Below are 21,577 nucleotides of genomic sequence, written 5' to 3' on the forward strand. Positions count from 1 at the left end.
AGACTATACCAGCCAGGGACCCCGGCATCGGGCAGTAACATGTATATGAAAGGGGGTGTCCAGGACCAGGAAAATATGGCTGCTTTCTTCCAAAAACAGCGCCACCCCTGTCCACAGGCTGTGTGTGGTCCTGCACCTCAGTCCCATTCACTTCAGTGGAGCGGAGCTGCATTAGCGGGCGCTGCCTATGGACGGCTGTGTCGCTGTGTGGCCCCCGGGTATTCTCCTGCGGTATTTAACGTCCGAGCATTTTACCTGTTTCCAGCTTTAAGAGACGAGCGGTTTCAGCTGGTGGAGTTCACTCCGAAACTGGTGAAGATCCATCTGTCCAATGCCAAGCTGGATGATGAAGGCGGTTACTTCTGCCAGCTGTATACAGAGGACACGCACCACCAGATCGCCACGCTCACCGTGCTCGGTACGTAAATACGCCTAGCTCCGCCCTTCACACGCCATTATAGCACATGCTTCACCTATACTGATCTCGCATCTCCTCCGACTCTCCAGTCACATCCAGAGCTGCACTCAAAGTCCTCCTGAATACCAGCAGCAGGCTTCGCATGCAGCTTTGGTTGTGCATGGAGTATACTGTAGCAAGACTTTACAGCGGAGGACAAGGTGCCGGTGTCTGTAATAACAATAGCAGACCCATGATTTCTATGTTTTCATTCACTGACAGCCATCAGAGATCATGACGGCGTTGTATTAGGAAGTTGCAGGGCTTCTGCATACTCTGATAACGTAGTGACTCTCACCCTGGGAGTTTATTGTGACTCCTCATTCTTAGCGGGTGACACTAAGGGTTAATGCTAAGGTTGGCGGTCGGTGGGGGGCACGTCAGGCGGTCATTAATGGGGTGTTCTTCTTGCAGTTCCTCCAGAGAACCCAGTGGTGGAGGTCAAGGAGCAGGCGGTGGAGGGAGGAACGGTGGAGCTTATCTGCTCCGCGCCCAGGACAAAGCCAGAAGCTACGCTGAGGTGGTACCGGGACCGCAAGGAGCTGAAAGGTGAGACCACAACCACCAAGGGCACTTAAAGGGGAACTCCAGTGAGAACCAGTCCTCTCCTGCAGTCCCATAGAGATGAGGGGCCATTCTTACAGACATCTCCTGGGAGCAGGAGCTGCACCAGGGCAGTTATACCAGTCACCCCCTGGCGCACGCTCGGCTCTGCTATGTAACCAGCGGAGCCCAGTATATGGGTGTAGGTGCTGCATAGATTCCATTATGTGTCACCCACCGCAGTGCCGATATCTCATGTGGGATCCTGAACTGGGGCTGAAAAGTGATCTTCAGGGGGCAGCTACTGAGCCGCTGTATCTAAGCCTAGCATGTATGATACTGTCTGCTGAGCTGCTGTATCTAATCCTATCCTGTGTGATACTGTCCGCTGAGCTGTGTATCTAATACTATCCTGTGTGATACTGACTGCTGAGCTGTGTATCTAATCCTATCCTGTGTGATACTGCCTGCTGAGCTGTGTATCTAATCCTATCCTGTGTGATACTGTCTGCTGAGCTGTGTATCTAATCCTATCCTGTGTGATACTGTCTGCTGAGCTGTGTATCTAATCCTATCCTGTGTGATACTGTCTGCTGAGCTGTGTATCTAATCCTATCCTGTGTGATACTGTCTGCTGAGCTGTGTATCTAATCCTATCCTGTGTGATACTGTCTGCTGAGCTGTGTATCTAATCCTATCCTGTGTGATACTGACTGCTGAGCTGTGTATCTAAGCCTAGCATGTATGATACTGTCTACTGAGCCGCTGTATCTAAGCCTAGCATGTATGATACTGTCTACTGAGCCGCTGTATCTAAGCCTAGCATGTATGATACTGTCTACTGAGCCGCTGTATCTAAGCCTAGCATGTATGATACTGTCTGTTGAGCAGCTGTATCTAAGCCTAGCATGTATGATACTGTCTACTGAGCCGCTGTATCTAAGCCTAGCATGTATGATACTGTCTACTGAGCCGCTGTATCTAAGCCTAGCATGTATGATACTGTCTGCTGAGCTGCTGTATCTAAGCCTAGCATGTATGATACTGTCTGCTGAGCCGCTGTATCTAAGCCTAGCATGTATGATACTGTCTACTGAGCCGCTGTATCTAAGCCGAGCATGTATGATACTCTCTACTGAGCCGCTGTATCTAAGCCTAGCATGTATGATACAGTCTGCTGAGCTGTGTATCTAAGCCTAGCATGTATGATACAGTCTGCTGAGCCGCTGTATCTAAGCCTAGCATGTATGATACTGTCTACTGAGCCGCTGTATCTAAGCCTAGCATGTATGATACTGTCTGCTGAGCTGTGTATCTAAGCCTAGCATGTATGATACTGTCTGTTCAGCTGCTGTATCTAAGCTTATCATGTGTGATATTGTCTGTTCAGCTGCTGTATCTAAGCTTATCATGTGTGATATTGTCTGCTGAGCTGTGTATCTAAGCCTAGCATGTATAATACTGTCTGCTAAGCTACTGTATCTAAGCTTATCATGTGTGAAACTGTCTGCTGAGATGCTGTATCTAAGCCTAGCATGTATGATACTGTCTGCTGAGCTATCTATCTAAGCCTAGCATGTATAATACTGTCTGCTAAGCTACTGTATCTAAGCTTATCATGTATGATACTGTCTGCTGAGTTGTATATCTAAGCCTAGCATGTATGATACTGTCTGCTGAGCCGCTGTATCTAAGCCTAGCATGTATGATACTGTCTGCTGAGCCGCTGTATCTAAGCCTAGCATGTATGATTCTACTGAGCCGCTGTATCTAAGCCTAGCATGTATGATACTGTCTGCTGAGCCGCTGTATCTAAGCCTAGCATGTATGATACTGTCTGCTGAGATGTGTATCTAAGCTGAGCATGTATGATACTGTCTGCTGAGCTGTGTATCTAAGCCTAGCATGTATGATACTGTCTGCTGAGATGTGTATCTAAGCTTAGCATGTATGATACTGTCTGCTGAGCTGTGTATCTAAGCCTAGCATGTATGATACTGTCTGCTGAGATGTGTATCTAAGCTTAGCATGTATGATACTGTCTGCTCAGCTGCTGTATCTAATCTCATCCTGTGTGATACTGTCTGCTGAGCTGTGTATCTAATCCTATCCTGTGTGATACTGTCTGCTCAGCTGCTGTATCTAATCCTATAATGTACGATAATGTCTGCTGAGCCAATGTATCTTATCCAATAATGAGCCGGTGTATCTAAGCTTATGACGTGTGATACTGTTAGCTGAGCAGATGTATCTAAACCTGCAATAAGAGTGATAATATCTGCTAAGGCTACGGTCACACTGGCGTTTTGGCTTTCCGTTTGTGAGATCCGTTCAGGGCTCAGCGTCCAAAGCGGATCAGTTCTGCCCTAATGCATTCTGAATGGTAAAGGATCCGCTCAGAATGCGTCACTTTGCCTCCGTTCCGTCTCCATTCCGCTCGGGGCGGCCTGCAGCGCTTTGATGTCCGTCTAATGAAGCGGAGCCAAACGGATCCGTCCTGGCGCACAATGTAAGTCAATGGGGATGGATCCGTTTTCTCTGACACAATAGAGAACGGATCCGTCATCGTTATAGAAGACATAATGCAACCAGATCCGTTCAGGACGGATGCTTACAGTTGTATTAGCCAATGTATCTAATCCATGTATGTGTGATGATATCTCCTGAGCTGATGTATCTAAGCAATGCTTGTGTGATACTGTGTCAGCGAACCAATCTCCAAGGACAATGTACCGCTCTGCCGGTGTATCTAAGCCTAAATGAGCCACGTGTCGGCACATGAGACTGGAGTATGTACTTTGTGTTTTGCATTGTCATTACAGCCCATGAGCCGGTGACGTGTATTGTGTGTAGTCAATATTACCTTTAGCTTGTGCGCAGCGTTCCCTGACAGCGGCCGAGTGATTGATTATAGTGCCATATACTCCACATACACACTCCTTCACTTTGTGCATGTGCTGTGTGCACAGCGTGTGTTCTCTTGTGTGCACATCGTGTGTTCTCTTGTGTGCACAGCGTGTGTTCTCTTGTGTGCACAGCGTGTGTTCTCTTGTGTGCACAGCGTGTGTTCTCTTGTGTGCACAGCGTGTGTTCTCTTGTGTGCACAGCGTGTGTTCTCTTGTGTGCAGAACATGTGTTTTTGTTGTGTGTATTTGTTTAGGTGTGTATAAAGCATGTGTTTTGTGTAGAGTATGTGTTCAGTTGTGTGTAGGGCATGTGTAGAGTTATGTGGAGGATGTGTTTCTGTGCATTGTCCTCAGAGAGCTGGCATGGGTTTAGTTGTGTGTAGAGCATGTGTTTAGTTGTGTGTAGATCATTTGTTTAGTTTTGTGTAGAGCATGGGTTTAGTTGTGTGTAGAGTGTGTGTTGTGTGTAGAGCATGTGTTTATTTGCTTGTAGACTTGTGTAGAGCATGGGTTTAGATGTGTGTAGAGCATGGGTTTAGATGTGTGTAGAGCATGGGTTTAGTTGTGTGTAGAGCATGGGTTTAGTTGTGTGTAGAGCATGGGTTTAGATGTGTGTAGAGCATGGGTATAGATGTGTGTAGAGCATGGGTTTAGTTGTGTGTAGAGCATGGGTTTAGTTGTGTGTAGAGCATGGGTTTAGTTGTGTGTAGAGCATGGGTTTAGTTGTGTGTAGAGCATGGGTTTAGTTGTGTGTAGAGCATGGGTTTAGTTGTGTGTAGAGTGTGTGTTGTGTGTAGAGCATGTGTTTATTTGCTTGTAGACTTGTGTAGAGCATGGGTTTAGATGTGTGTAGAGCATGGGTTTAGATGTGTGTAGAGCATGGGTTTAGTTGTGTGTAGAGCATGGGTTTAGTTGTGTGTAGAGCATGGGTTTAGATGTGTGTAGAGCATGGGTTTAGATGTGTGTAGAGCATGGGTTTAGTTGTGTGTAGAGCATGGGTTTAGTTGTGTGTAGAGCATGGGTTTAGTTGTGTGTAGAGCATGGGTTTAGTTGTGTGTAGAGCATGGGTTTAGATGTGTGTAGAGCATGGGTTTAGATGTGTGTAGAGCATGGGTTTAGTTGTGTGTAGAGCATGGGTTTAGTTGTGTGTAGAGCATGGGTTTAGTTGTGTGTAGAGCATGGGTTTAGTTGTGTGTAGAGCATGGGTTTAGTTGTGTGTAGAGCATGGGTTTAGATGTGTGTAGAGCATGGGTTTAGTTGTGTGTAGAGCATGGGTTTAGTTGTGTGTAGAGCATGGGTTTAGTTGTGTGTAGAGCATGGGTTTAGTTGTGTGTAGAGCATGGGTTTAGTTGTGTGTAGAGCATGGGTTTAGTTGTGTGTAGAGCATGGGTTTAGTTGTGTGTAGAGCATGGGTTTAGATGTGTGTAGAGCATGGGTTTAGTTGTGTGTAGAGCATGGGTTTAGTTGTGTGTAGAGCATGGGTTTAGTTGTGTGTAGAGCATGGGTTTAGTTGTGTGTAGAGCATGGGTTTAGTTGTGTGTAGAGCATGGGTTTAGTTGTGTGTAGAGCATGGGTTTAGATGTGTGTAGAGCATGGGTTTAGTTGTGTGTAGAGCATGGGTTTAGTTGTGTGTAGAGCATGGGTTTAGTTGTGTGTAGAGCATGGGTTTAGATGTGAGTAGAGCATGGGTTTAGATGTGTGTAGAGCATGGGTTTAGATGTGTGTAGAGCATGGGTTTAGTTGTGTGTAGAGCATGGGTTTAGTTGTGTGTAGAGCATGGGTTTAGATGTGTGTAGAGCATGGGTTTAGTTGTGTGTAGAGCATGGGTTTAGTTGTGTGTAGAGCATGGGTTTAGTTGTGTGTAGAGCATGGGTTTAGTTGTGTGTAGAGCATGGGTTTAGTTGTGTGTAGAGCATGGGTTTAGATGTGTGTAGAGCATGGGTTTAGTTGTGTGTAGAGCATGGGTTTAGATGTGTGTAGAGCATGGGTTTAGTTGTGTGTAGAGCATGGGTTTAGTTGTGTGTAGAGCATGGGTTTAGTTGTGTGTAGAGCATGGGTTTAGTTGTGTGTAGAGCATGGGTTTAGTTGTGTGTAGAGCATGGGTTTAGTTGTGTGTAGAGCATGGGTTTAGATGTGTGTAGAGCATGGGTTTAGTTGTGTGTAGAGCATGGGTTTAGTTGTGTGTAGAGCATGGGTTTAGTTGTGTGTAGAGCATGGGTTTAGTTGTGTGTAGAGCATGGGTTTAGATTGTGAGTAGAGCATGGGTTTAGATGTGTGTAGAGCATGGGTTTAGATGTGTGTAGAGCATGGGTTTAGTTGTGTGTAGAGCATGGGTTTAGTTGTGTGTAGATCATGGGTTTAGAGGAGTGTAGAGCATGGGTTTAGTTGTGTGTAGAGAATGGGATTAGTTGGGTGTAGAGCATGCGTTTATTTGTCTGTAGAGCATGGGTTTAGTTGTGTGTAGAGCATGGGTTTAGTTGTGTGTAGAGCATGGGTTTAGTTGTGTGTAGAGCATGGGTTTAGATGTGTGTAGAGCATGGGTTTAGTTGTGTGTAGAGCATGGGTTTAGTTGTGTGTAGAGCATGGGTTTAGTTGTGTGTAGAGCATGGGTTTAGTTGTGTGTAGAGCATGGGTTTAGTTGTGTGTAGAGCATGGGTTTCAGTTTCTGTGCATTATCCTCAGAGACCCGGGAAGTGTTCGCTGTATAGACAATACTATGATCAGCAGAAGCATTTCCCTCATCTCCGCCCGGACGTGGTTTATGAGTAGGTTTTTTACCCTCTAGGCGCCATAACGATGCGTGGAAGTTGTGCAGCGAGAACTACAAGTGCTTGGCCTCTGATAAGAATTGTATCCAGGACTGATTGTGGCTGCGGGGTGATTGAAACTGCAGAAAAACGCAGGCAGGAAAAAAGGGAGAATTACAGCAGATAAGTCGATGGCGGGGACGTGTGGAGAGCGGGTGAATGCGGCTATAAATAGGGAGATATATGGGGTGTCTGCGCCGCCGCGATAGGAGAGCGAGATAATGAAAGGGGAGATGCTGGAGGCAGATACAGAGCTGAGCAAGGCTCTCCCAATCTCTAGATTACCAAACACATGGAAGTTCAGTGCTGAGCGGAGCCATCCTGGCACTGCCCCTGCAGCTCTAATCCTCCTGGCACCACGCCGGCCGCCCAGCCGGGAGTCGCCCGCTATTTCTGCGGCCATACATAAGGGATCTCAAGACCTCTGTATGTGAAGAGGAGTGCTGGGATACTGAGAATGATTCCCGGCTTCATGTCCGAATACGACAGAACAGCGCAGTAGTCCTAAAAACGGAGATTGGAGGGGCTGGTTGGGCCTCTGCACCCAGATCTATAGCGCCCTCTACAAGGAGGCTTTTAGGGCTTAGACAAGTGCAAATCTTCACAACTGCTTAGAGACGAGGGTGGAAGAGAAGAGGACGGCCAGGGATTGTCCAGCAGGGAAGAAAATCGGTTAGAAAATTGAAGAAAGTGACACTTGCCTCACCGATCCTGCGCCGCTACTGCTCCGATGCTTTACCGTGTCCACTCTGCTCCCTACTTCCTGTTCCTGTCTCGACACACAGGAAATGCCAGTTCAGCCAATCACTGGCCATGGATCGCCCTCCTCAGCCCGTGATTGGCTGGTTAGTATTTAGCATAGGGTTTTACCTTCTTTGACCCCTTTGCCAAAAATATTTTTTCCCGCTGGACAATCCTTTAAGAAATAATATTTATCATATTTAGGTTAAACATACAAAATGGCGGACAGGGGCAGCCGCAGCTACTGTAAATATAAATTTAGAGGCTGCACCAGAGGGATATGCTGCAGATTTGGGAGCAGTAAAAATCTCATCCACACAATGCAAATAAAAATCTACAGCGGGAATTTACTTGCAGTGAGGAAACCCCGAGAAGGTGGATTTCACCCGCCGCAGTGCGTGCGCGGTGTCATGTGTGGGGCACGTGTTGTGTTTAAAGCAAGTGTTTAGTTGTGCATAGATCATGTGTCGTGTGTAGAGCGTGTGTCCTGTCGCGTGTAAAGCGTGTGCTCTGTCGCATGTAGCTCGTGCTCTGTCGCATGTAGCTCGTGCTCTGTCGCATGTAGAGCGTGTGCTCTGTGGCGTGTAGAGCGCGTGCTCTGTGGCGTGTAGAGCGTGTGCTCTGTCTCGTGTAGAGCATGTGTTCTGTCGTGTGTAGACCGTGTTTTCTGTCGCGTATAGAGCGCGTGCTCTGTCGCGTGTTCTGTAGTGTGTAGAGCGCGTGCTCTGTCGTGTGTATAGCGCGTGCTCTGTCGTGTGTATAGCGCGTGCTCTGTCGTGTGTATAGCGCGTGCTCTGTCGTGTGTATAGCGCGTGCTCTGTCGCGTGTAGAGCGCGTGCTCTGTCGTGTGTATAGCGCGTGCTCTGTCCTGTGTAGAGCGCGTGCTCTGTCCTGTGTAGAGCGCGTTCTCTGTCGCGTGTAGAGCGGGTGCTCTGTCGCGTGTAGAGCGGGTGCTCTGTCGGGTGTAGCGTGTGCTCTGTCGCGTGTAGCTCGTGCTCTGTCGCGTGTAGAGCGCGTGCTCTGTCGCATGTAGCGTGTGCTCTGTTGCGTGTAGCTCGTGCTCTGTCGTGTGTAGAGGGTGTGTCTTGCCGTGTGTAGAGCGCGTGCTCTGTGGCGTGTAGAGCGCGTGCTCTGTGGCGTGTAGAGCGTGTGCTCTGTCGTGTGTAGACCGTGTTTTCTGTCGTGTGTAGAGCGCGTGCTCTGTCGTGTGTAGAGCGTGTGCTCTGTCGTGTGTAGAGCGTGTGCTCTGTCGTGTGTAGAGCGTGTGCTCTGTCGTGTGTAGAGCGCGTGCTCTGTCGTGTGTAGAGCGCATGCTCTGTCGCGTGTAGCTCGTGCTCTGTCGTGTGTAGAGCGCGTGCTCTGTCGCGTGTAGAGCGCGTTCTCTATCGCGTGTAGAGCGCGTTCTCTGTCACGTGTAGAGCGCGTTCTCTGTCGCGTGTAGAGCGTGTGCTCTGTCGCGTGTAGCTCGTGCTCTGTCGCATGTAGCGCGTGCTCTGTCGTGTGTAGAGCGCGTGCTCTGTCGTGTGTAGAGCGCGTGCTCTGTCGCGTGTAGAGCGCGTGCTCTGTCGTGTGTAGAGCGCGTGCTCTGTCGTGTGTAGAGCGCGTGCTCTGTCGTGTGTAGAGCGCGTGCTCTGTCGTGTGTAGAGCGCGTGCTCTGTCGTGTGTAGAGCGCGTTCTCTGTCGCGTGTAGAGCGTGTGCTCTGTCGCGTGTAGAGCGCGTGCTCTGTCGGGTGTAGCGCGTGCTCTGTCGCATGTAGCGTGTGCTCTGTTGCGTGTAGCAGTAATCCACGTGTACCGTACGGGCCACTTGTTGTATTCCCGTAGACTGCACACGTTTCCTGCGCCATAAGTCCACAGGATGGCTGCTTGCGCCACATACAGATGGAGGACACGCATTCATTTGTGCATGAAAGGATAGCTCCGCGCCGTGTGTACGGACCCTGAGGCGGTTTGATTCTTCGTGTAAATGGCGCCGTGTTTTCCTGGAGCTGCGGTAACCGAGACCAGTGGTAAAATCAATGGCGGATCTTTTCTCAGTCAGAGGATCACAACTGTGAGAGTCCAAACCACTGGAAACGTAGAGATCAGAGCCAGAAGAAGCCGCCGCACGCCGCCGCGTGTAAAAACGGATGTATAGTCTCAATAGCCATAAATAAAGCCGCACGCCCATCGCCTCCGACTCGCGGGCTGACATGTTAATTATTAAGCTTGCCGGACAAGATGGCCGCCCCCTGCGCGGACCGCTAGGCGCTCATGTTTATGGATTGCGCCCATTTGTTTTTTTCAAGTGGAAAACTGATATTTAACCAATAATTGGCTGATATCGGAGCCGTCTCCGAGGGTTAATTATTTCCTGTCAAGTCAAATTAAGATGATAGCGGGAAAGCGGCGGCGGCTGGCGGTGGATCGGCAGGCGGTGGATAAGCTAATTTCAGGGTTAGCTAATCTCAGGGACTGGGAGCCATCGGCTCGGATACGTGGAATCCGCAGAACCGGCTGCAGTGTGTTTGGCGCCACTTTTAGTGGTTTACCTCACAGACTTACCAGACCGCGCAATTTTGTGTTAGCCGCCATCGGGTGCAATTCAAACTTCATTTTTAGATTGTACTGAGTACATATGTGGCGGTCGTATGACGCCATTATGTGGCACTGAACTCTGTCAGCGATGGGGCCCGGGCATACCCGCACATGCAGAGGAAATAATAGAACGGCGCTCCAGTAGAGAACAGGCGGCGCGCAGTGGTACATGATGTGTCAGTATTAAAAAACAAACGGCACTGTATGATTGTATTTAGGCACTGTATGGCGGTATTATAGCACTGTATGATTGTATTTAGGCACTGTATGGCGGTATTATGGCACTGTATGATTGTATTTAGGCACTGCATGGCGGTATTATGGCACTGTATGATTGTATTTAGGTACTGTATGAAGGTATTTAGGTACTATATGGCGGTATTATAGCACTGTATGATTGTATTTAGGTACTGTATGGCGGTATTATGGCACTGTATGATTGTATTTAGGTTCTATATGGCGGTATTATAGCACTGTATGATTGTATTTAGGCACTGTATGGTGGTATTATGGTACTGTATGAAGGTATTTAGGCACTGTATGGCGGTATTATGGCACTGTATGAAGGTATTTAGGCTCTGTATGGCGGTATTATGGCACTGTATGATTGTATTTAGGCACTGTATGGCGGTATTATGGCACTGTATGGCGGTATTATGGCACTGTATGGCGGTATTATGGCACTGTATGGCGGTATTATGGCACTGTATGGCGGTATTATGGCACTGTATGAAGGTATTTAGGCACTGTATGAAGGTATTTAGGCACTGTATGAAGGTATTCAGGCTCTGTATGGCGGTATTATGGCACTGTATGATTGTATTTAGGCACTGTATGGCGGTATTATGGCACTGTATGAAGGTATTCAGGCTCTGTATGGCGGTATTATGGCACTGTATGGCGGTATTATGGCACTGTATGATTGTATTTAGGCACTGTATGGCGGTATTATGGCACTGTATGGCGGTATTATGGCACTGTATGGCGGTATTATGGCACTGTATGAAGGTATTTAGGCACTGTATGAAGGTATTTAGGCTCTGTATGAAGGTATTCAGGCTCTGTATGGCGGTATTATGGCACTGTATGATTGTATTTAGGCACTGTATGGCGGTATTATGGCACTGTATGGCGGTATTATGGCACTGTATGATTGTATTTAGGCACTGTATGGCGGTATAATGGCACTGTATGATTGTATTTAGGCACTGTATGGCGGTATAATGGCACTGTATGATTGTATTTAGGCACTGTATGGCGGTATTATGGCACTGTATGATTGTATTTAGGTACTGTATGGCGGTATTATGGCACTGTATGATTGTATTTAGGTACTGTATGGCGGTATTATGGCACTGTATGATTGTATTTAGGCACTGTATGGCGGTATTATGGCACTGTATGATTGTATTATGGCACTGTATGGCGGTATTATGGCACTGTATGGCGGTATTATGGCACTGTATGATTGTATTTAGGCACTGTATGGCGGTATTATGGCACTGTATGGCGGTATTATGGCACTGTATGATTGTATTTAGGTACTGTTCGGCGGTATTATGGCACTGTATGATTGTATTTAGGTACTGTATGGCGGTATTATGGCACTGTATGATTGTATTTAGGCACTGTATGGCGGTATTATGGCACTGTATGATTGTATTATGGCACTGTATGGCGGTATTATGGCACTGTATGGCGGTATTATGGCACTGTATGATTGTATTTAGGCACTGTATGGCGGTATTATGGCACTGTATGGCGGTATTATGGCACTGTATGATTGTATTTAGGCACTGTATGGCGGTATTATGGCACTGTGGACGTGTGATTAAGGCCTTATCCTGACTTTATCGACTTTAATTTTTTTTCAATAAACTTTATTGACATAATCCTGGGGGACACATATTACTCACCCTTATGTTACAACACAGAGTATTAATTGATTACATGTGGAGCATCAGATGACGGAGCGGAGCCCGGGGGCCGCACCTACAGCAGAACGTACGGGAGAGGATGGGGGTCTTCACGCAATGTCTGATTTCCGCTCATTAGGAAGCCCCTGACGCATTTCATGCTTTTCCTTCTAGGAGTGACCAGCAAACAGGAGAACATCAAGACTTTCAGCATAACCAACAGCATTCAGTTTCCCGTGGAACGGCGGGACAACGGAGAAATAGTCACCTGCGAGGCCTCGCACCCCGCCTTAAAGGGCCAGAAGAAGCAAACGCAATACGTGCTGGACGTTCAGTGTAAGTGATGGCTCGTCATTAACCCCTGCTCCCTCAGGAAATGTGACCACTCAGCCATCCAATCACGGAGACCCGCCCCGCCCAGTGATTGGTCACATTTCTACGTTGAGGGGGATCGGGAGACCAGAAGGACTTGGGGATGGGAGTATGAATGGAATCTTAAAAACTGACCTCCACCCCTAAGGGGTTAATACCAGTAATATTACTATTATTGCATATTATTATTTTGTTATTAATAAACTGGCGGAAAATGCCTCTTGGTCACTGATCACACAAGGTGGAGCCCCCTTTATTTTGGGTTCTGCAGCGGGGGACATGTTGAGGTCACATTAATAATGGGGGACATCTCCTCTTACTGCCATACAGGCTGCCCAACTGGCATGGTGGCGGTCATACAGATGCTGGATATCGTCCTGTGGTGGCGGTCATACAGATGCTGGATATCCTCCTGTGGTGGCGGTCATACAGATGCTGGATATCGTCCTGTGGTGGCGATCATACAGATGCTGGATATCCTCCTGTGATGGTGGTCATACAGATGCTGGATATCCTCCTGTGATGGTGGTCATACAGATGCTGGATATCCTCCTGTGGTGGCGGTCATACAGAGGCTGGATATCCTCCTGTGGTGGCAGTCATACAGATGCTGGATATCCTCCTGTGGTGGCGATCATACAGATGCTGGATATCCTCCTGTGGTGGCAGTCATACAGATGCTGGATATCCTCCCGTGGTGGCGGTCATACAGAGGCTGGATATCCTCCTGTGGTGGCGGTCATACAGAGGCTGGATATCCTCCTGTGGTGGCGGTCATACAGATGCTGGATATCCTCCTGTAGTAGTGGTCATACAGATTGTGGATATCCTCCTGTAGTAGTGGTCATACAGATGCTGGATATCCCCCTGTGGTGGCGGTCATACAGATGCTGGATATCCTCCTGTGGTGGCGGTCATACAGATGCTGGATATCCTCCTGTGGTGGCAGTCATACAGATGCTGGATATCCTTCTGTGGTGGCGGTCATACAGATGCTGGATATCCTCCTGTAGTAGTGGTCATACAGATTGTGGATATCCTCCTGTGGTGGCGGTCATACAGATGCTGGATATCCTCCTGTGGTGGCGGTCATACAGATGCTGGATATCCTCCTGTGGTGGCGGTCATACAGAGGCTGGATATCCTCCTGTGGTGGCGGTTATACAGAGGCTGGATATCCTCCTGTGGTGGCGGTCATACAGATGCTGGATATCCTCCCGTGGTGGCGGTCATACAGAGGCTGGATATCCTCCTGTGGTGGCGGTCATACAGAGGCTGGATATCCTCCTGTGGTGGCGGTTATACAGAGGCTGGATATCCTCCTGTGGTGGCGGTCATACAGATGCTGGATATCCTCCTGTGGTGGCGGTCATACAGAGGCTGGATATCCTCCTGTGGTGGCGGTCATACAGAGGCTGGATATCCTCCTGTGGTGGCGGTCATACAGATGCTGGATATCCTCCTGTGGTGGCGGTCATACAGAGGCTGGATATCCTCCTGTGGTGGCGGTTATACAGAGGCTGGATATCCTCCCGTGGTGGCGGTCATACAGATGCTGGATATCCTCCCGTGGTGGCGGTCATACAGAGGCTGGATATCCTCCTGTGGTGGCGGTCATACAGAGGCTGGATATCCTCCTGTGGTGGCGGTTATACAGAGGCTGGATATCCTCCTGTGGTGGCGGTCATACAGATGCTGGATATCCTCCTGTGGTGGCGGTCATACAGAGGCTGGATATCCTCCTGTGGTGGCGGTAATACAGAGGCTGGATATCCTCCTGTGGTGGCGGTCATACAGAGGCTGGATATCCTCCCGTGGTGGCAGTCATACAGAGGCTGGATATCCTCCCGTGGTGGCAGTCATACAGAGGCTGGATATCCTCCCGTGGTGGCGGTCATACAGATGCTGGATATCCTCCTGTGGTGGCGGTCATACAGAGGCTGGATATCCTCCTGTGGTGGCGGTCATACAGAGGCTGGATATCCTCCTGTGGTGGCGGTCATACAGATGCTGGATATCCTCCTGTGGTGGGGATCATACAGATGCTGGATATCCTCCCGTGGTGGGGATCATACAGATGCTGGATATCCTCCCGTGGTGGCGGTCATACAGAGGCTGGATATCCTCCCGTGGTGGGGGTCATACAGATGCTGGATATCCTCCTGTGGTGGCGGTCATACAGAGGCTGGATATCCTCCTGTGGTGGCGGTCATACAGAGGCTGGATATCCTCCTGTGGTGGGGGTCATACAGATGCTGGATATCCTCCTGTGGTGGCGGTCATACAGAGGCTGGATATCCTCCTGTGGTGGCGGTCATACAGAGGCTGGATATCCTCCTGTGGTGGCGATCATACAGATGCTGGATATCCTCCTGTGGTGGCGGTCATACAGATGCTGGATATCCTCCTGTGGTGGCGGTCATACAGATGCTGGATATCCTCCTGTGGTGGCGGTCATACAGATGCTGGATATCCTCCTGTGGTGGGGGTCATACAGAGGCTGGATATCCTCCTGTGGTGGGGGTCATACAGATGCTGGATATCCTCCTGTGGTGGCGGTCATACAGAGGCTGGATATCCTCCTGTGGTGGCGGTCATACAGAGGCTGGATATCCTCCTGTGGTGGGGGTCATACAGATGCTGGATATCCTCCTGTGGTGGCGGTCATACAGAGGCTGGATATCCTCCTGTGGTGGCGGTCATACAGAGGCTGGATATCCTCCTGTGGTGGCGGTCATACAGATGCTGGATATCCTCCTGTGGTGGCGATCATACAGATGCTGGATATCCTCCTGTGTTGGCGGTCATACAGATGCTGGATATCCTCCTTTGGTGGCGGTCATACAGAGGCTGGATATCCTCCTGTGGTGGCGGTCATACAGATGCTGGATATCCTCCCGTGGTGGTGGTCATACAGATACTGCATATCCTCCTGTGGTAGCAGGCCTTGACGGGGACGAGCCTCCCTAGCATTGCGAGATACAGCGGCGGCCGTGGGCATCAGGAGCGATGCAGGTGTTGGGAGCAAGGCAAGTGTAACCTGTGTCAGGGGCCTGGACATTTTGGGGGCCGTTATAGGGGTTGGATAACCCCTTTAATGTGACCATAATATGTGCCCTACTACAGAACCCAAAATAAGGGGGGCCCCACCCTGGTTGTGCGTTGGCAACCAACCACCACTAGCGGTTTATACTGTCAGTCTCAGCTCACTCGAATTACGCTCTCTTTTCATTTTCTGGTAGTGTCTCATTTTCTGCGTCTCGCGCTGAGGTCTGTTCTACTTCTGCTTTATCCTAAAATGGCCCAAAAACACCAAATGGTGCAGTGTCTAGACGGAGGCCGGGGCTCAGCGGCCGTGGGGGTCATTTAGGACTTAATCCCTGCGGTTGACAGAAGTTAAATATCATTATCTCACGCCAAAGTCAGGAGAGCATCTGCCCACCGCTAATATTCAGTAACGTGACCCTTCCAGCTTCCCCTGTGACCCCCATTGACTTCTAGAAATCCCCTGAAATCCTTATAAAGACCCTGGAAGCCCCTCACTGACCCTTGATGACAAACTCCTTGACCTCAGGGTTATTGACCTTTTCGGCCTCTCCAGCCCATTATTTGCTCATTACAGACGGAGTCTCTTAATCTTCCCCGAGTCCTCGCTCCATCATCACCTAATGGACTTCTAAACCCCTGGACACCCAAGAATAATCTAGTGGAACTTCTCAAAAAAGTCTTAAACTACGCCCCGTAACTTGGTAGAAGATGCTGTGTCACGTGATGCCTGATGCTGACCACTAGGGGCGCTATGCTGCTCGGCGACGTGGGCACATTTTTGTGTCAACCATCCAAAACTTTTTTTTTTTTTCTCATCAAATTTTGAAGGACCACATTCATCGCCAGGTAGTTTTATTCTCCTCCTCCCCGTAACTCTTTGGGTTCTCCACCGATCTCTGTTCTTTCTGCTCCAGCCAACGACACATGACTGCTGCCGCCAGTAGTGGTCACATGTCATTGCCTGCTGTAGTCTGTCACAGGGAGTAGACCACCGCCGGGGACCTTTGGTGGCAGGGTGTCTATTCTGAAGACAAAAGGAAGGCCTTGTGGAAATCCAACACGCCCAACCGTTACTTCTTTCCTGCAAGGCCTGAACTCCTTAGATGGTGGGCTGCCGGTGCCACCGAAAGCGGGGAGTAGAAGCCAACGTGATTGTGTACGGCCACCATAAGTCATGGATCTTCCACCCTAGAGTTGGGGCCTATGGACACAGAGAAGTAGTCTTGGTGGTGACTCTGGTGTCTGCACCCCCACACATGTTCCAGCCGTGCTGTAGCTTCATCTAGAGATTTCTTCTCAGTGGAGTCCTGGTTCTGGATGATCTAGAAGAACCTCTTCAATGAGCACCTCCCACCACCAGCCCGTGGACTCCTGCCAGCCGAGCCACATCTCGCACAGTTCGATAGGCCCCCAAGGAGCAGAACTCTCATCATTGTGCTTGTATAAATGAATTCACCTCCTGGATAGAGGAGCCGTCACCCTCCACCCCCGCAGCGATCACTGCTCTAGACTCGGCCTTCTGCGTCCTGCCATGTGCATGGATTTCCAAACCTCGGCGTACAACAATTAGCATTATGTAAATAATATGAAATCACTCCTGCGCGGCTGCGGAGGGAGGAGGGGGAGGCGAACATCGCGCTGGATCTGTCTGCTGCTTTGTGTGGATGGATTTCAGCCTCCCCGCCCCCCAGACCGCCATACATCCGCCTGAGATAAGACGGTATAATTCTACGGAAAATGGAGCCGATCTCCGGCAGGTCCCTCTAATTAAATTAACATTTCAGGCATAACGGCCTCATTAGATGTAGGGGGCGTCCCCCTCTCCGCTGTATCCATGGAAACCCAATGTCACGGCCAGAACAGGCAAGGTTATGAGAGGTGTGCAGGACACGTCACGCCCCAGTCCAAGGCAAGGGGCTCCCCGGGGCCCAACGGGCAGAGAAGAAGTCATTGTCATCGGGTTGTACCTCAAAAACATGACCCGATGACCTGGGACTTCCCAACATGCTGCCCATCTCAGGACCTAAATATATCATTCTATGGGATTTGCATTAATATTGGCGCCTAGTGTTTACTCCATTTTTGCATTAATATTGGCACCCACTGTTTGTTCCGTGTTTTTGTGTTCTATGGGCTTTGCATTAATATTGGCGCCCACTGTTTGTTCCATGTTTTTTAAGTTCTGTTGGATTTGCATTAATATTGGCGCCCACTGTTTACTCCATATTTGTGTGTTCTATGGGCTTTGCATTAATATTGGCGCCCACTGCTTACTCCATATTTGTGTGTTCTATGGGCTTTGCATTAATATTGGCGCCCACTATTTACCCCATATTTTTGCATTTCTCTCTCCCGCAGTTTCCCCGACAGCTCGAATCCAAGCCTCTCAGAGCCTGGTGAGGGAGGGCGACACACTGACCCTGAAATGTGACATAACCGGGAACCCCAGGTAAGGACCCCTATGGCGCCAACACTTCGGCACGGTCACGCGTAGAGTCGGCATGATGACTGATAGGCCGCCCAATGATGGTGTCTTGTTAAGCAGAGGTTGGAGAGGTTTGTGTGGTATCCAAGGGCTGCCAAAAACAGAGTGGACTTTCCCCCCCCCCCTAAAGCCAAAAAGAATGGCCACTGGATGGGCTAAACCTATGATGTCATCACGCCGCTGCACCGACAGCCCCCAGGTCACTACAGTGGAGAGTGGTCACCATCGCCGGCAGGATCCACAGTGACACCGCCCCCTACAGGCGAGGACGCGCACAGGGAGGAGAACTTCCCTGCCTGACAGGCGTTGCTATTTACGGAGATTTGCGAGGCCGCCCACAATCCGCTGTTTTCCCGGAGCGCTCGTGACAAGCATATAAAAGCTGCTTCCCGTCTGCTCTGGAACCGGCGACAGATTTCACCGTGAAATACGCGGAGGAAAAAAAACAAGCACATTTGTTTTTTTTTTTGTTTTGTGCGGCTGGATCGGTGCTGACTCCGTATAAATAGTCTCTGCAGCCTGCGCCGCGGAGATAGGAAGCCCAGAGACGTCCCCGGGACGCGCAGGCAGGACATAAAACGGCGTGTAATACGACCTGCACTCCCCATATATCTCACGCTGCAGCGGCAGACGCCGGCATGAATCCTAATCAGTGCGCTGCCCCAGAAAGCAGAGACAAATCATCCCGGGACGCCTGCACCGCGCGGGGACATGAATATTCAGCGCGCAGCCCAACGCCATGCGCCATTCTACGTCGTATCACCGCTGTGTCTTTAAAGGGCAACTCCAGTCTGGGCCGATATTAACATCGGCGCGTCCTATGTACGGCCATGAGCTACGCCGGCTTCATTCCGGTGCTGAACGCTTCTCCCAGCGCGCCGCAGGGGTGGTCCGCCGTCCATATGCTCATTACAGTGGGTGGGGCTTTGTCAGTGGGTGGAGCTTTGTCAGTGGGTGGATCTTTGTCAGTGGGTGGATCTTTGTCAGTGGGTGGAGCTTTGTCAGTGGGTGGAGCTTTGTCATAGCTGCACTCTGTCGCCCTCTGCTGGCCCTCACAATAGTTGTCACTTTCCAAGCCCATCTGGTTGAAGTCCCGTCCAGCGGCCGCAGCTCCTCCTGGTGGTTGTGTCCTGTTGCTAGGCAATCAGGCGCTTCTCCGCTTCCTAGGTGGCCCTATTGGTCTGGCACATGGTTCTAATGATCGCAGCGCCTGGGTGATGGCGTCCTGATAATTACAATTCCCTCTATCAAAAAGGGGTGTGGCCCTACACCGCTAGCACTGATTGGACACACCCACCAACTGGTGACGCCCAGTTGTCAATCTATATGTAAATTTCGAGGAGGAATAATAGACCACCACAAAGAGTTATAAGACAGGAGGCTCCAGAGTTCTGAATAAGGTTGTTTCCTGTCTCTGAAGGTGGTATTTGTGGCTTATCGCTAGTGAGGTACTTTGTGCCTCATGTCTCAGTGATGTAGTATCAGCATTGTATTTCATGCTTCGCCTTCAGCAGCGCCACGTCCACCTGAAGAGCACTTGGCCACCTGTCGTCGCTGATGGAATATTGTGTGAAACCCCTCATCATCTCAGCCGCGGGAAGAGGGGCTCTCCATCCTCCCTGTACGAGGCGCCTGTTCATCTGCCCGAGGCCTCTGCATCCCCGCGCCTCTCATGGTGGATTATTAGACAATACAGGAGGCTCGAGGCGCCACAAACCATCCAAAGTGTGAAGTGGTCTCTACCAGGAGGGGGCGACACACACGGCCTGCACATGGAGCCGGTCACTACCAGGAGGGGGCGACACACACGGCCTGTACATGGAGCCGGTCACTACCAGGAGGGGGCGACACACACGGCCTGTACATGGAGCCGGTCACTACCAGGAGGGGGCGACACACACGGCCTGTACATGGAGCCGGTCACTACCAGGAGGGGGCGACACACACGGCCTGTACATGGAGCCGGTCACTACCAGGAGGGGGCGACACACACGGCCTGTACATGGAGCCGGTCACTACCAGGAGGGGGTGACACACACGGCCTGCACATGGAGCCGGTCACTACCAGGCGGGGGCGACACACACGGCCTGTACATGGAGCCGGTCACTACCAGGAGGGGGCGACACACACGGCCTTTACATGGAGCCGGTCACTACCAGGCGGGGGCGACACACACGGCCTGTACATGGAGCTGGTCACTATCAGGAGGGGGCGACACACACGGCCTGTACATGGAGCCGGTCACTACCAGGAGGGGGCGACACACACGGCCTGCACATGGAGCCGGTCACTACCAGGAGGGGGCGACACACACGGCCTGCACGTGGAGCCGGTCACTACCAGGAGGGGGCGACACACACGGCCTGCACATGGAGCCGGTCACTACCAGGCGGGGGCGACACACACGGCCTGTACATGGAGCCGGTCACTACCAGGAGGGGGCGACACACACGGCCTGTACATGGAGCCGGTCACTACCAGGAGGGGGCGACACACACGGCCTGTACATGGAGCCGGTCACTACCAGGAGGGGGCGACACACACGGCCTGTACATGGAGCCGGTCACTACCAGGTGGGGGCGACACACACGGCCTGTACATGGAGCCGGTCACTACCAGGAGGGGGCGACACACACGGCCTGTACATGGAGCCGGTCACTACCAGGAGGGGGTGACACACACGGCCTGTACATGGAGCCGGTCACTACCAGGAGGGGGCGACACACACGGCCTGTACATGGAGCCGGTCACTACCAGGAGGGGGCGACACACACGGCCTGTACATGGAGCCGGTCACTACCAGGAGGGGGCGACACACACGGCCTGTACATGGAGCCGGTCACTACCAGGCGGGGGCGACACACACGGCCTGCACATGGAGCCGGTCACTACCAGGAGGGGGCGACACACACGGCCTGCACATGGAGCCGGTCACTACCAGGAGGGGGTGACACACACGGCCTTTACATGGAGCCGGTCACTACCAGGAGGGGGCGACACACACGGCCTGTACATGGAGCCGGTCACTACCAGGCGGGGGCGACACACACGGCCTGTACATGGAGCCGGTCACTACCAGGAGGGGGCGACACACACGGCCTGCACATGGAGCCGGTCACTACCAGGCGGGGGCGACACACACGGCCTGGACATGGAGCCGGTCACTACCAGGAGGGGGCGACACACACGGCCTTTACATGGAGCCGGTCACTACCAGGCGGGGGCGACACACACGGCCTGTACATGGAGCTGGTCACTATCAGGAGGGGGCGACACACACGGCCTGCACATGGAGCCGGTCACTACCAGGCGGGGGCGACACACACGGCCTGCACATGGAGCCGGTCACTACCAGGAGGGGGCGACACACACGGCCTGCACATGGAGCCGGTCACTACCAGGAGGGGGCGACACACACGGCCTGTACATGGAGCCGGTCACTACCAGGAGGGGGCGACACACACGGCCTGTACATGGAGCCGGTCACTACCAGGAGGGGGCGACACACACGGCCTGCACGTGGAGCCGGTCACTACCAGGAGGGGGCGACACACACGGCCTGCACATGGAGCCGGTCACTACCAGGAGGGGGCGACACACACGGCCTGCACGTGGAGCCGGTCACTACCAGGAGGGGGCGACACACACGGCCTGTACATGGAGCCGGTCACTACCAGGAGGGGGCGACACACACGGCCTGCACGTGGAGCCGGTCACTACCAGG

General features: G+C 51.2%; 1 protein-coding gene across 1 annotated transcript in view; it reads left to right on the forward strand.

Annotated features, from left to right (window-relative positions):
- CADM4 (cell adhesion molecule 4) overlaps positions 1–21,577 on the forward strand; it is a 269,148-nt gene that overhangs the window by 201,723 nt on the left and 45,848 nt on the right. The window contains exons 3-6 of the mRNA XM_044282226.1: positions 266–418; positions 872–1,006; positions 12,122–12,283; positions 17,726–17,816. Coding sequence (XP_044138161.1) covers positions 266–418; positions 872–1,006; positions 12,122–12,283; positions 17,726–17,816 — 541 coding nt within the window. The remainder of the gene's footprint in view (positions 1–265; positions 419–871; positions 1,007–12,121; positions 12,284–17,725; positions 17,817–21,577) is intronic.

Source organism: Bufo gargarizans, chromosome 2 (genome assembly GCF_014858855.1).
Source record: "Bufo gargarizans isolate SCDJY-AF-19 chromosome 2, ASM1485885v1, whole genome shotgun sequence".
Lineage (NCBI taxonomy): Eukaryota > Metazoa > Chordata > Amphibia > Anura > Bufonidae > Bufo > Bufo gargarizans.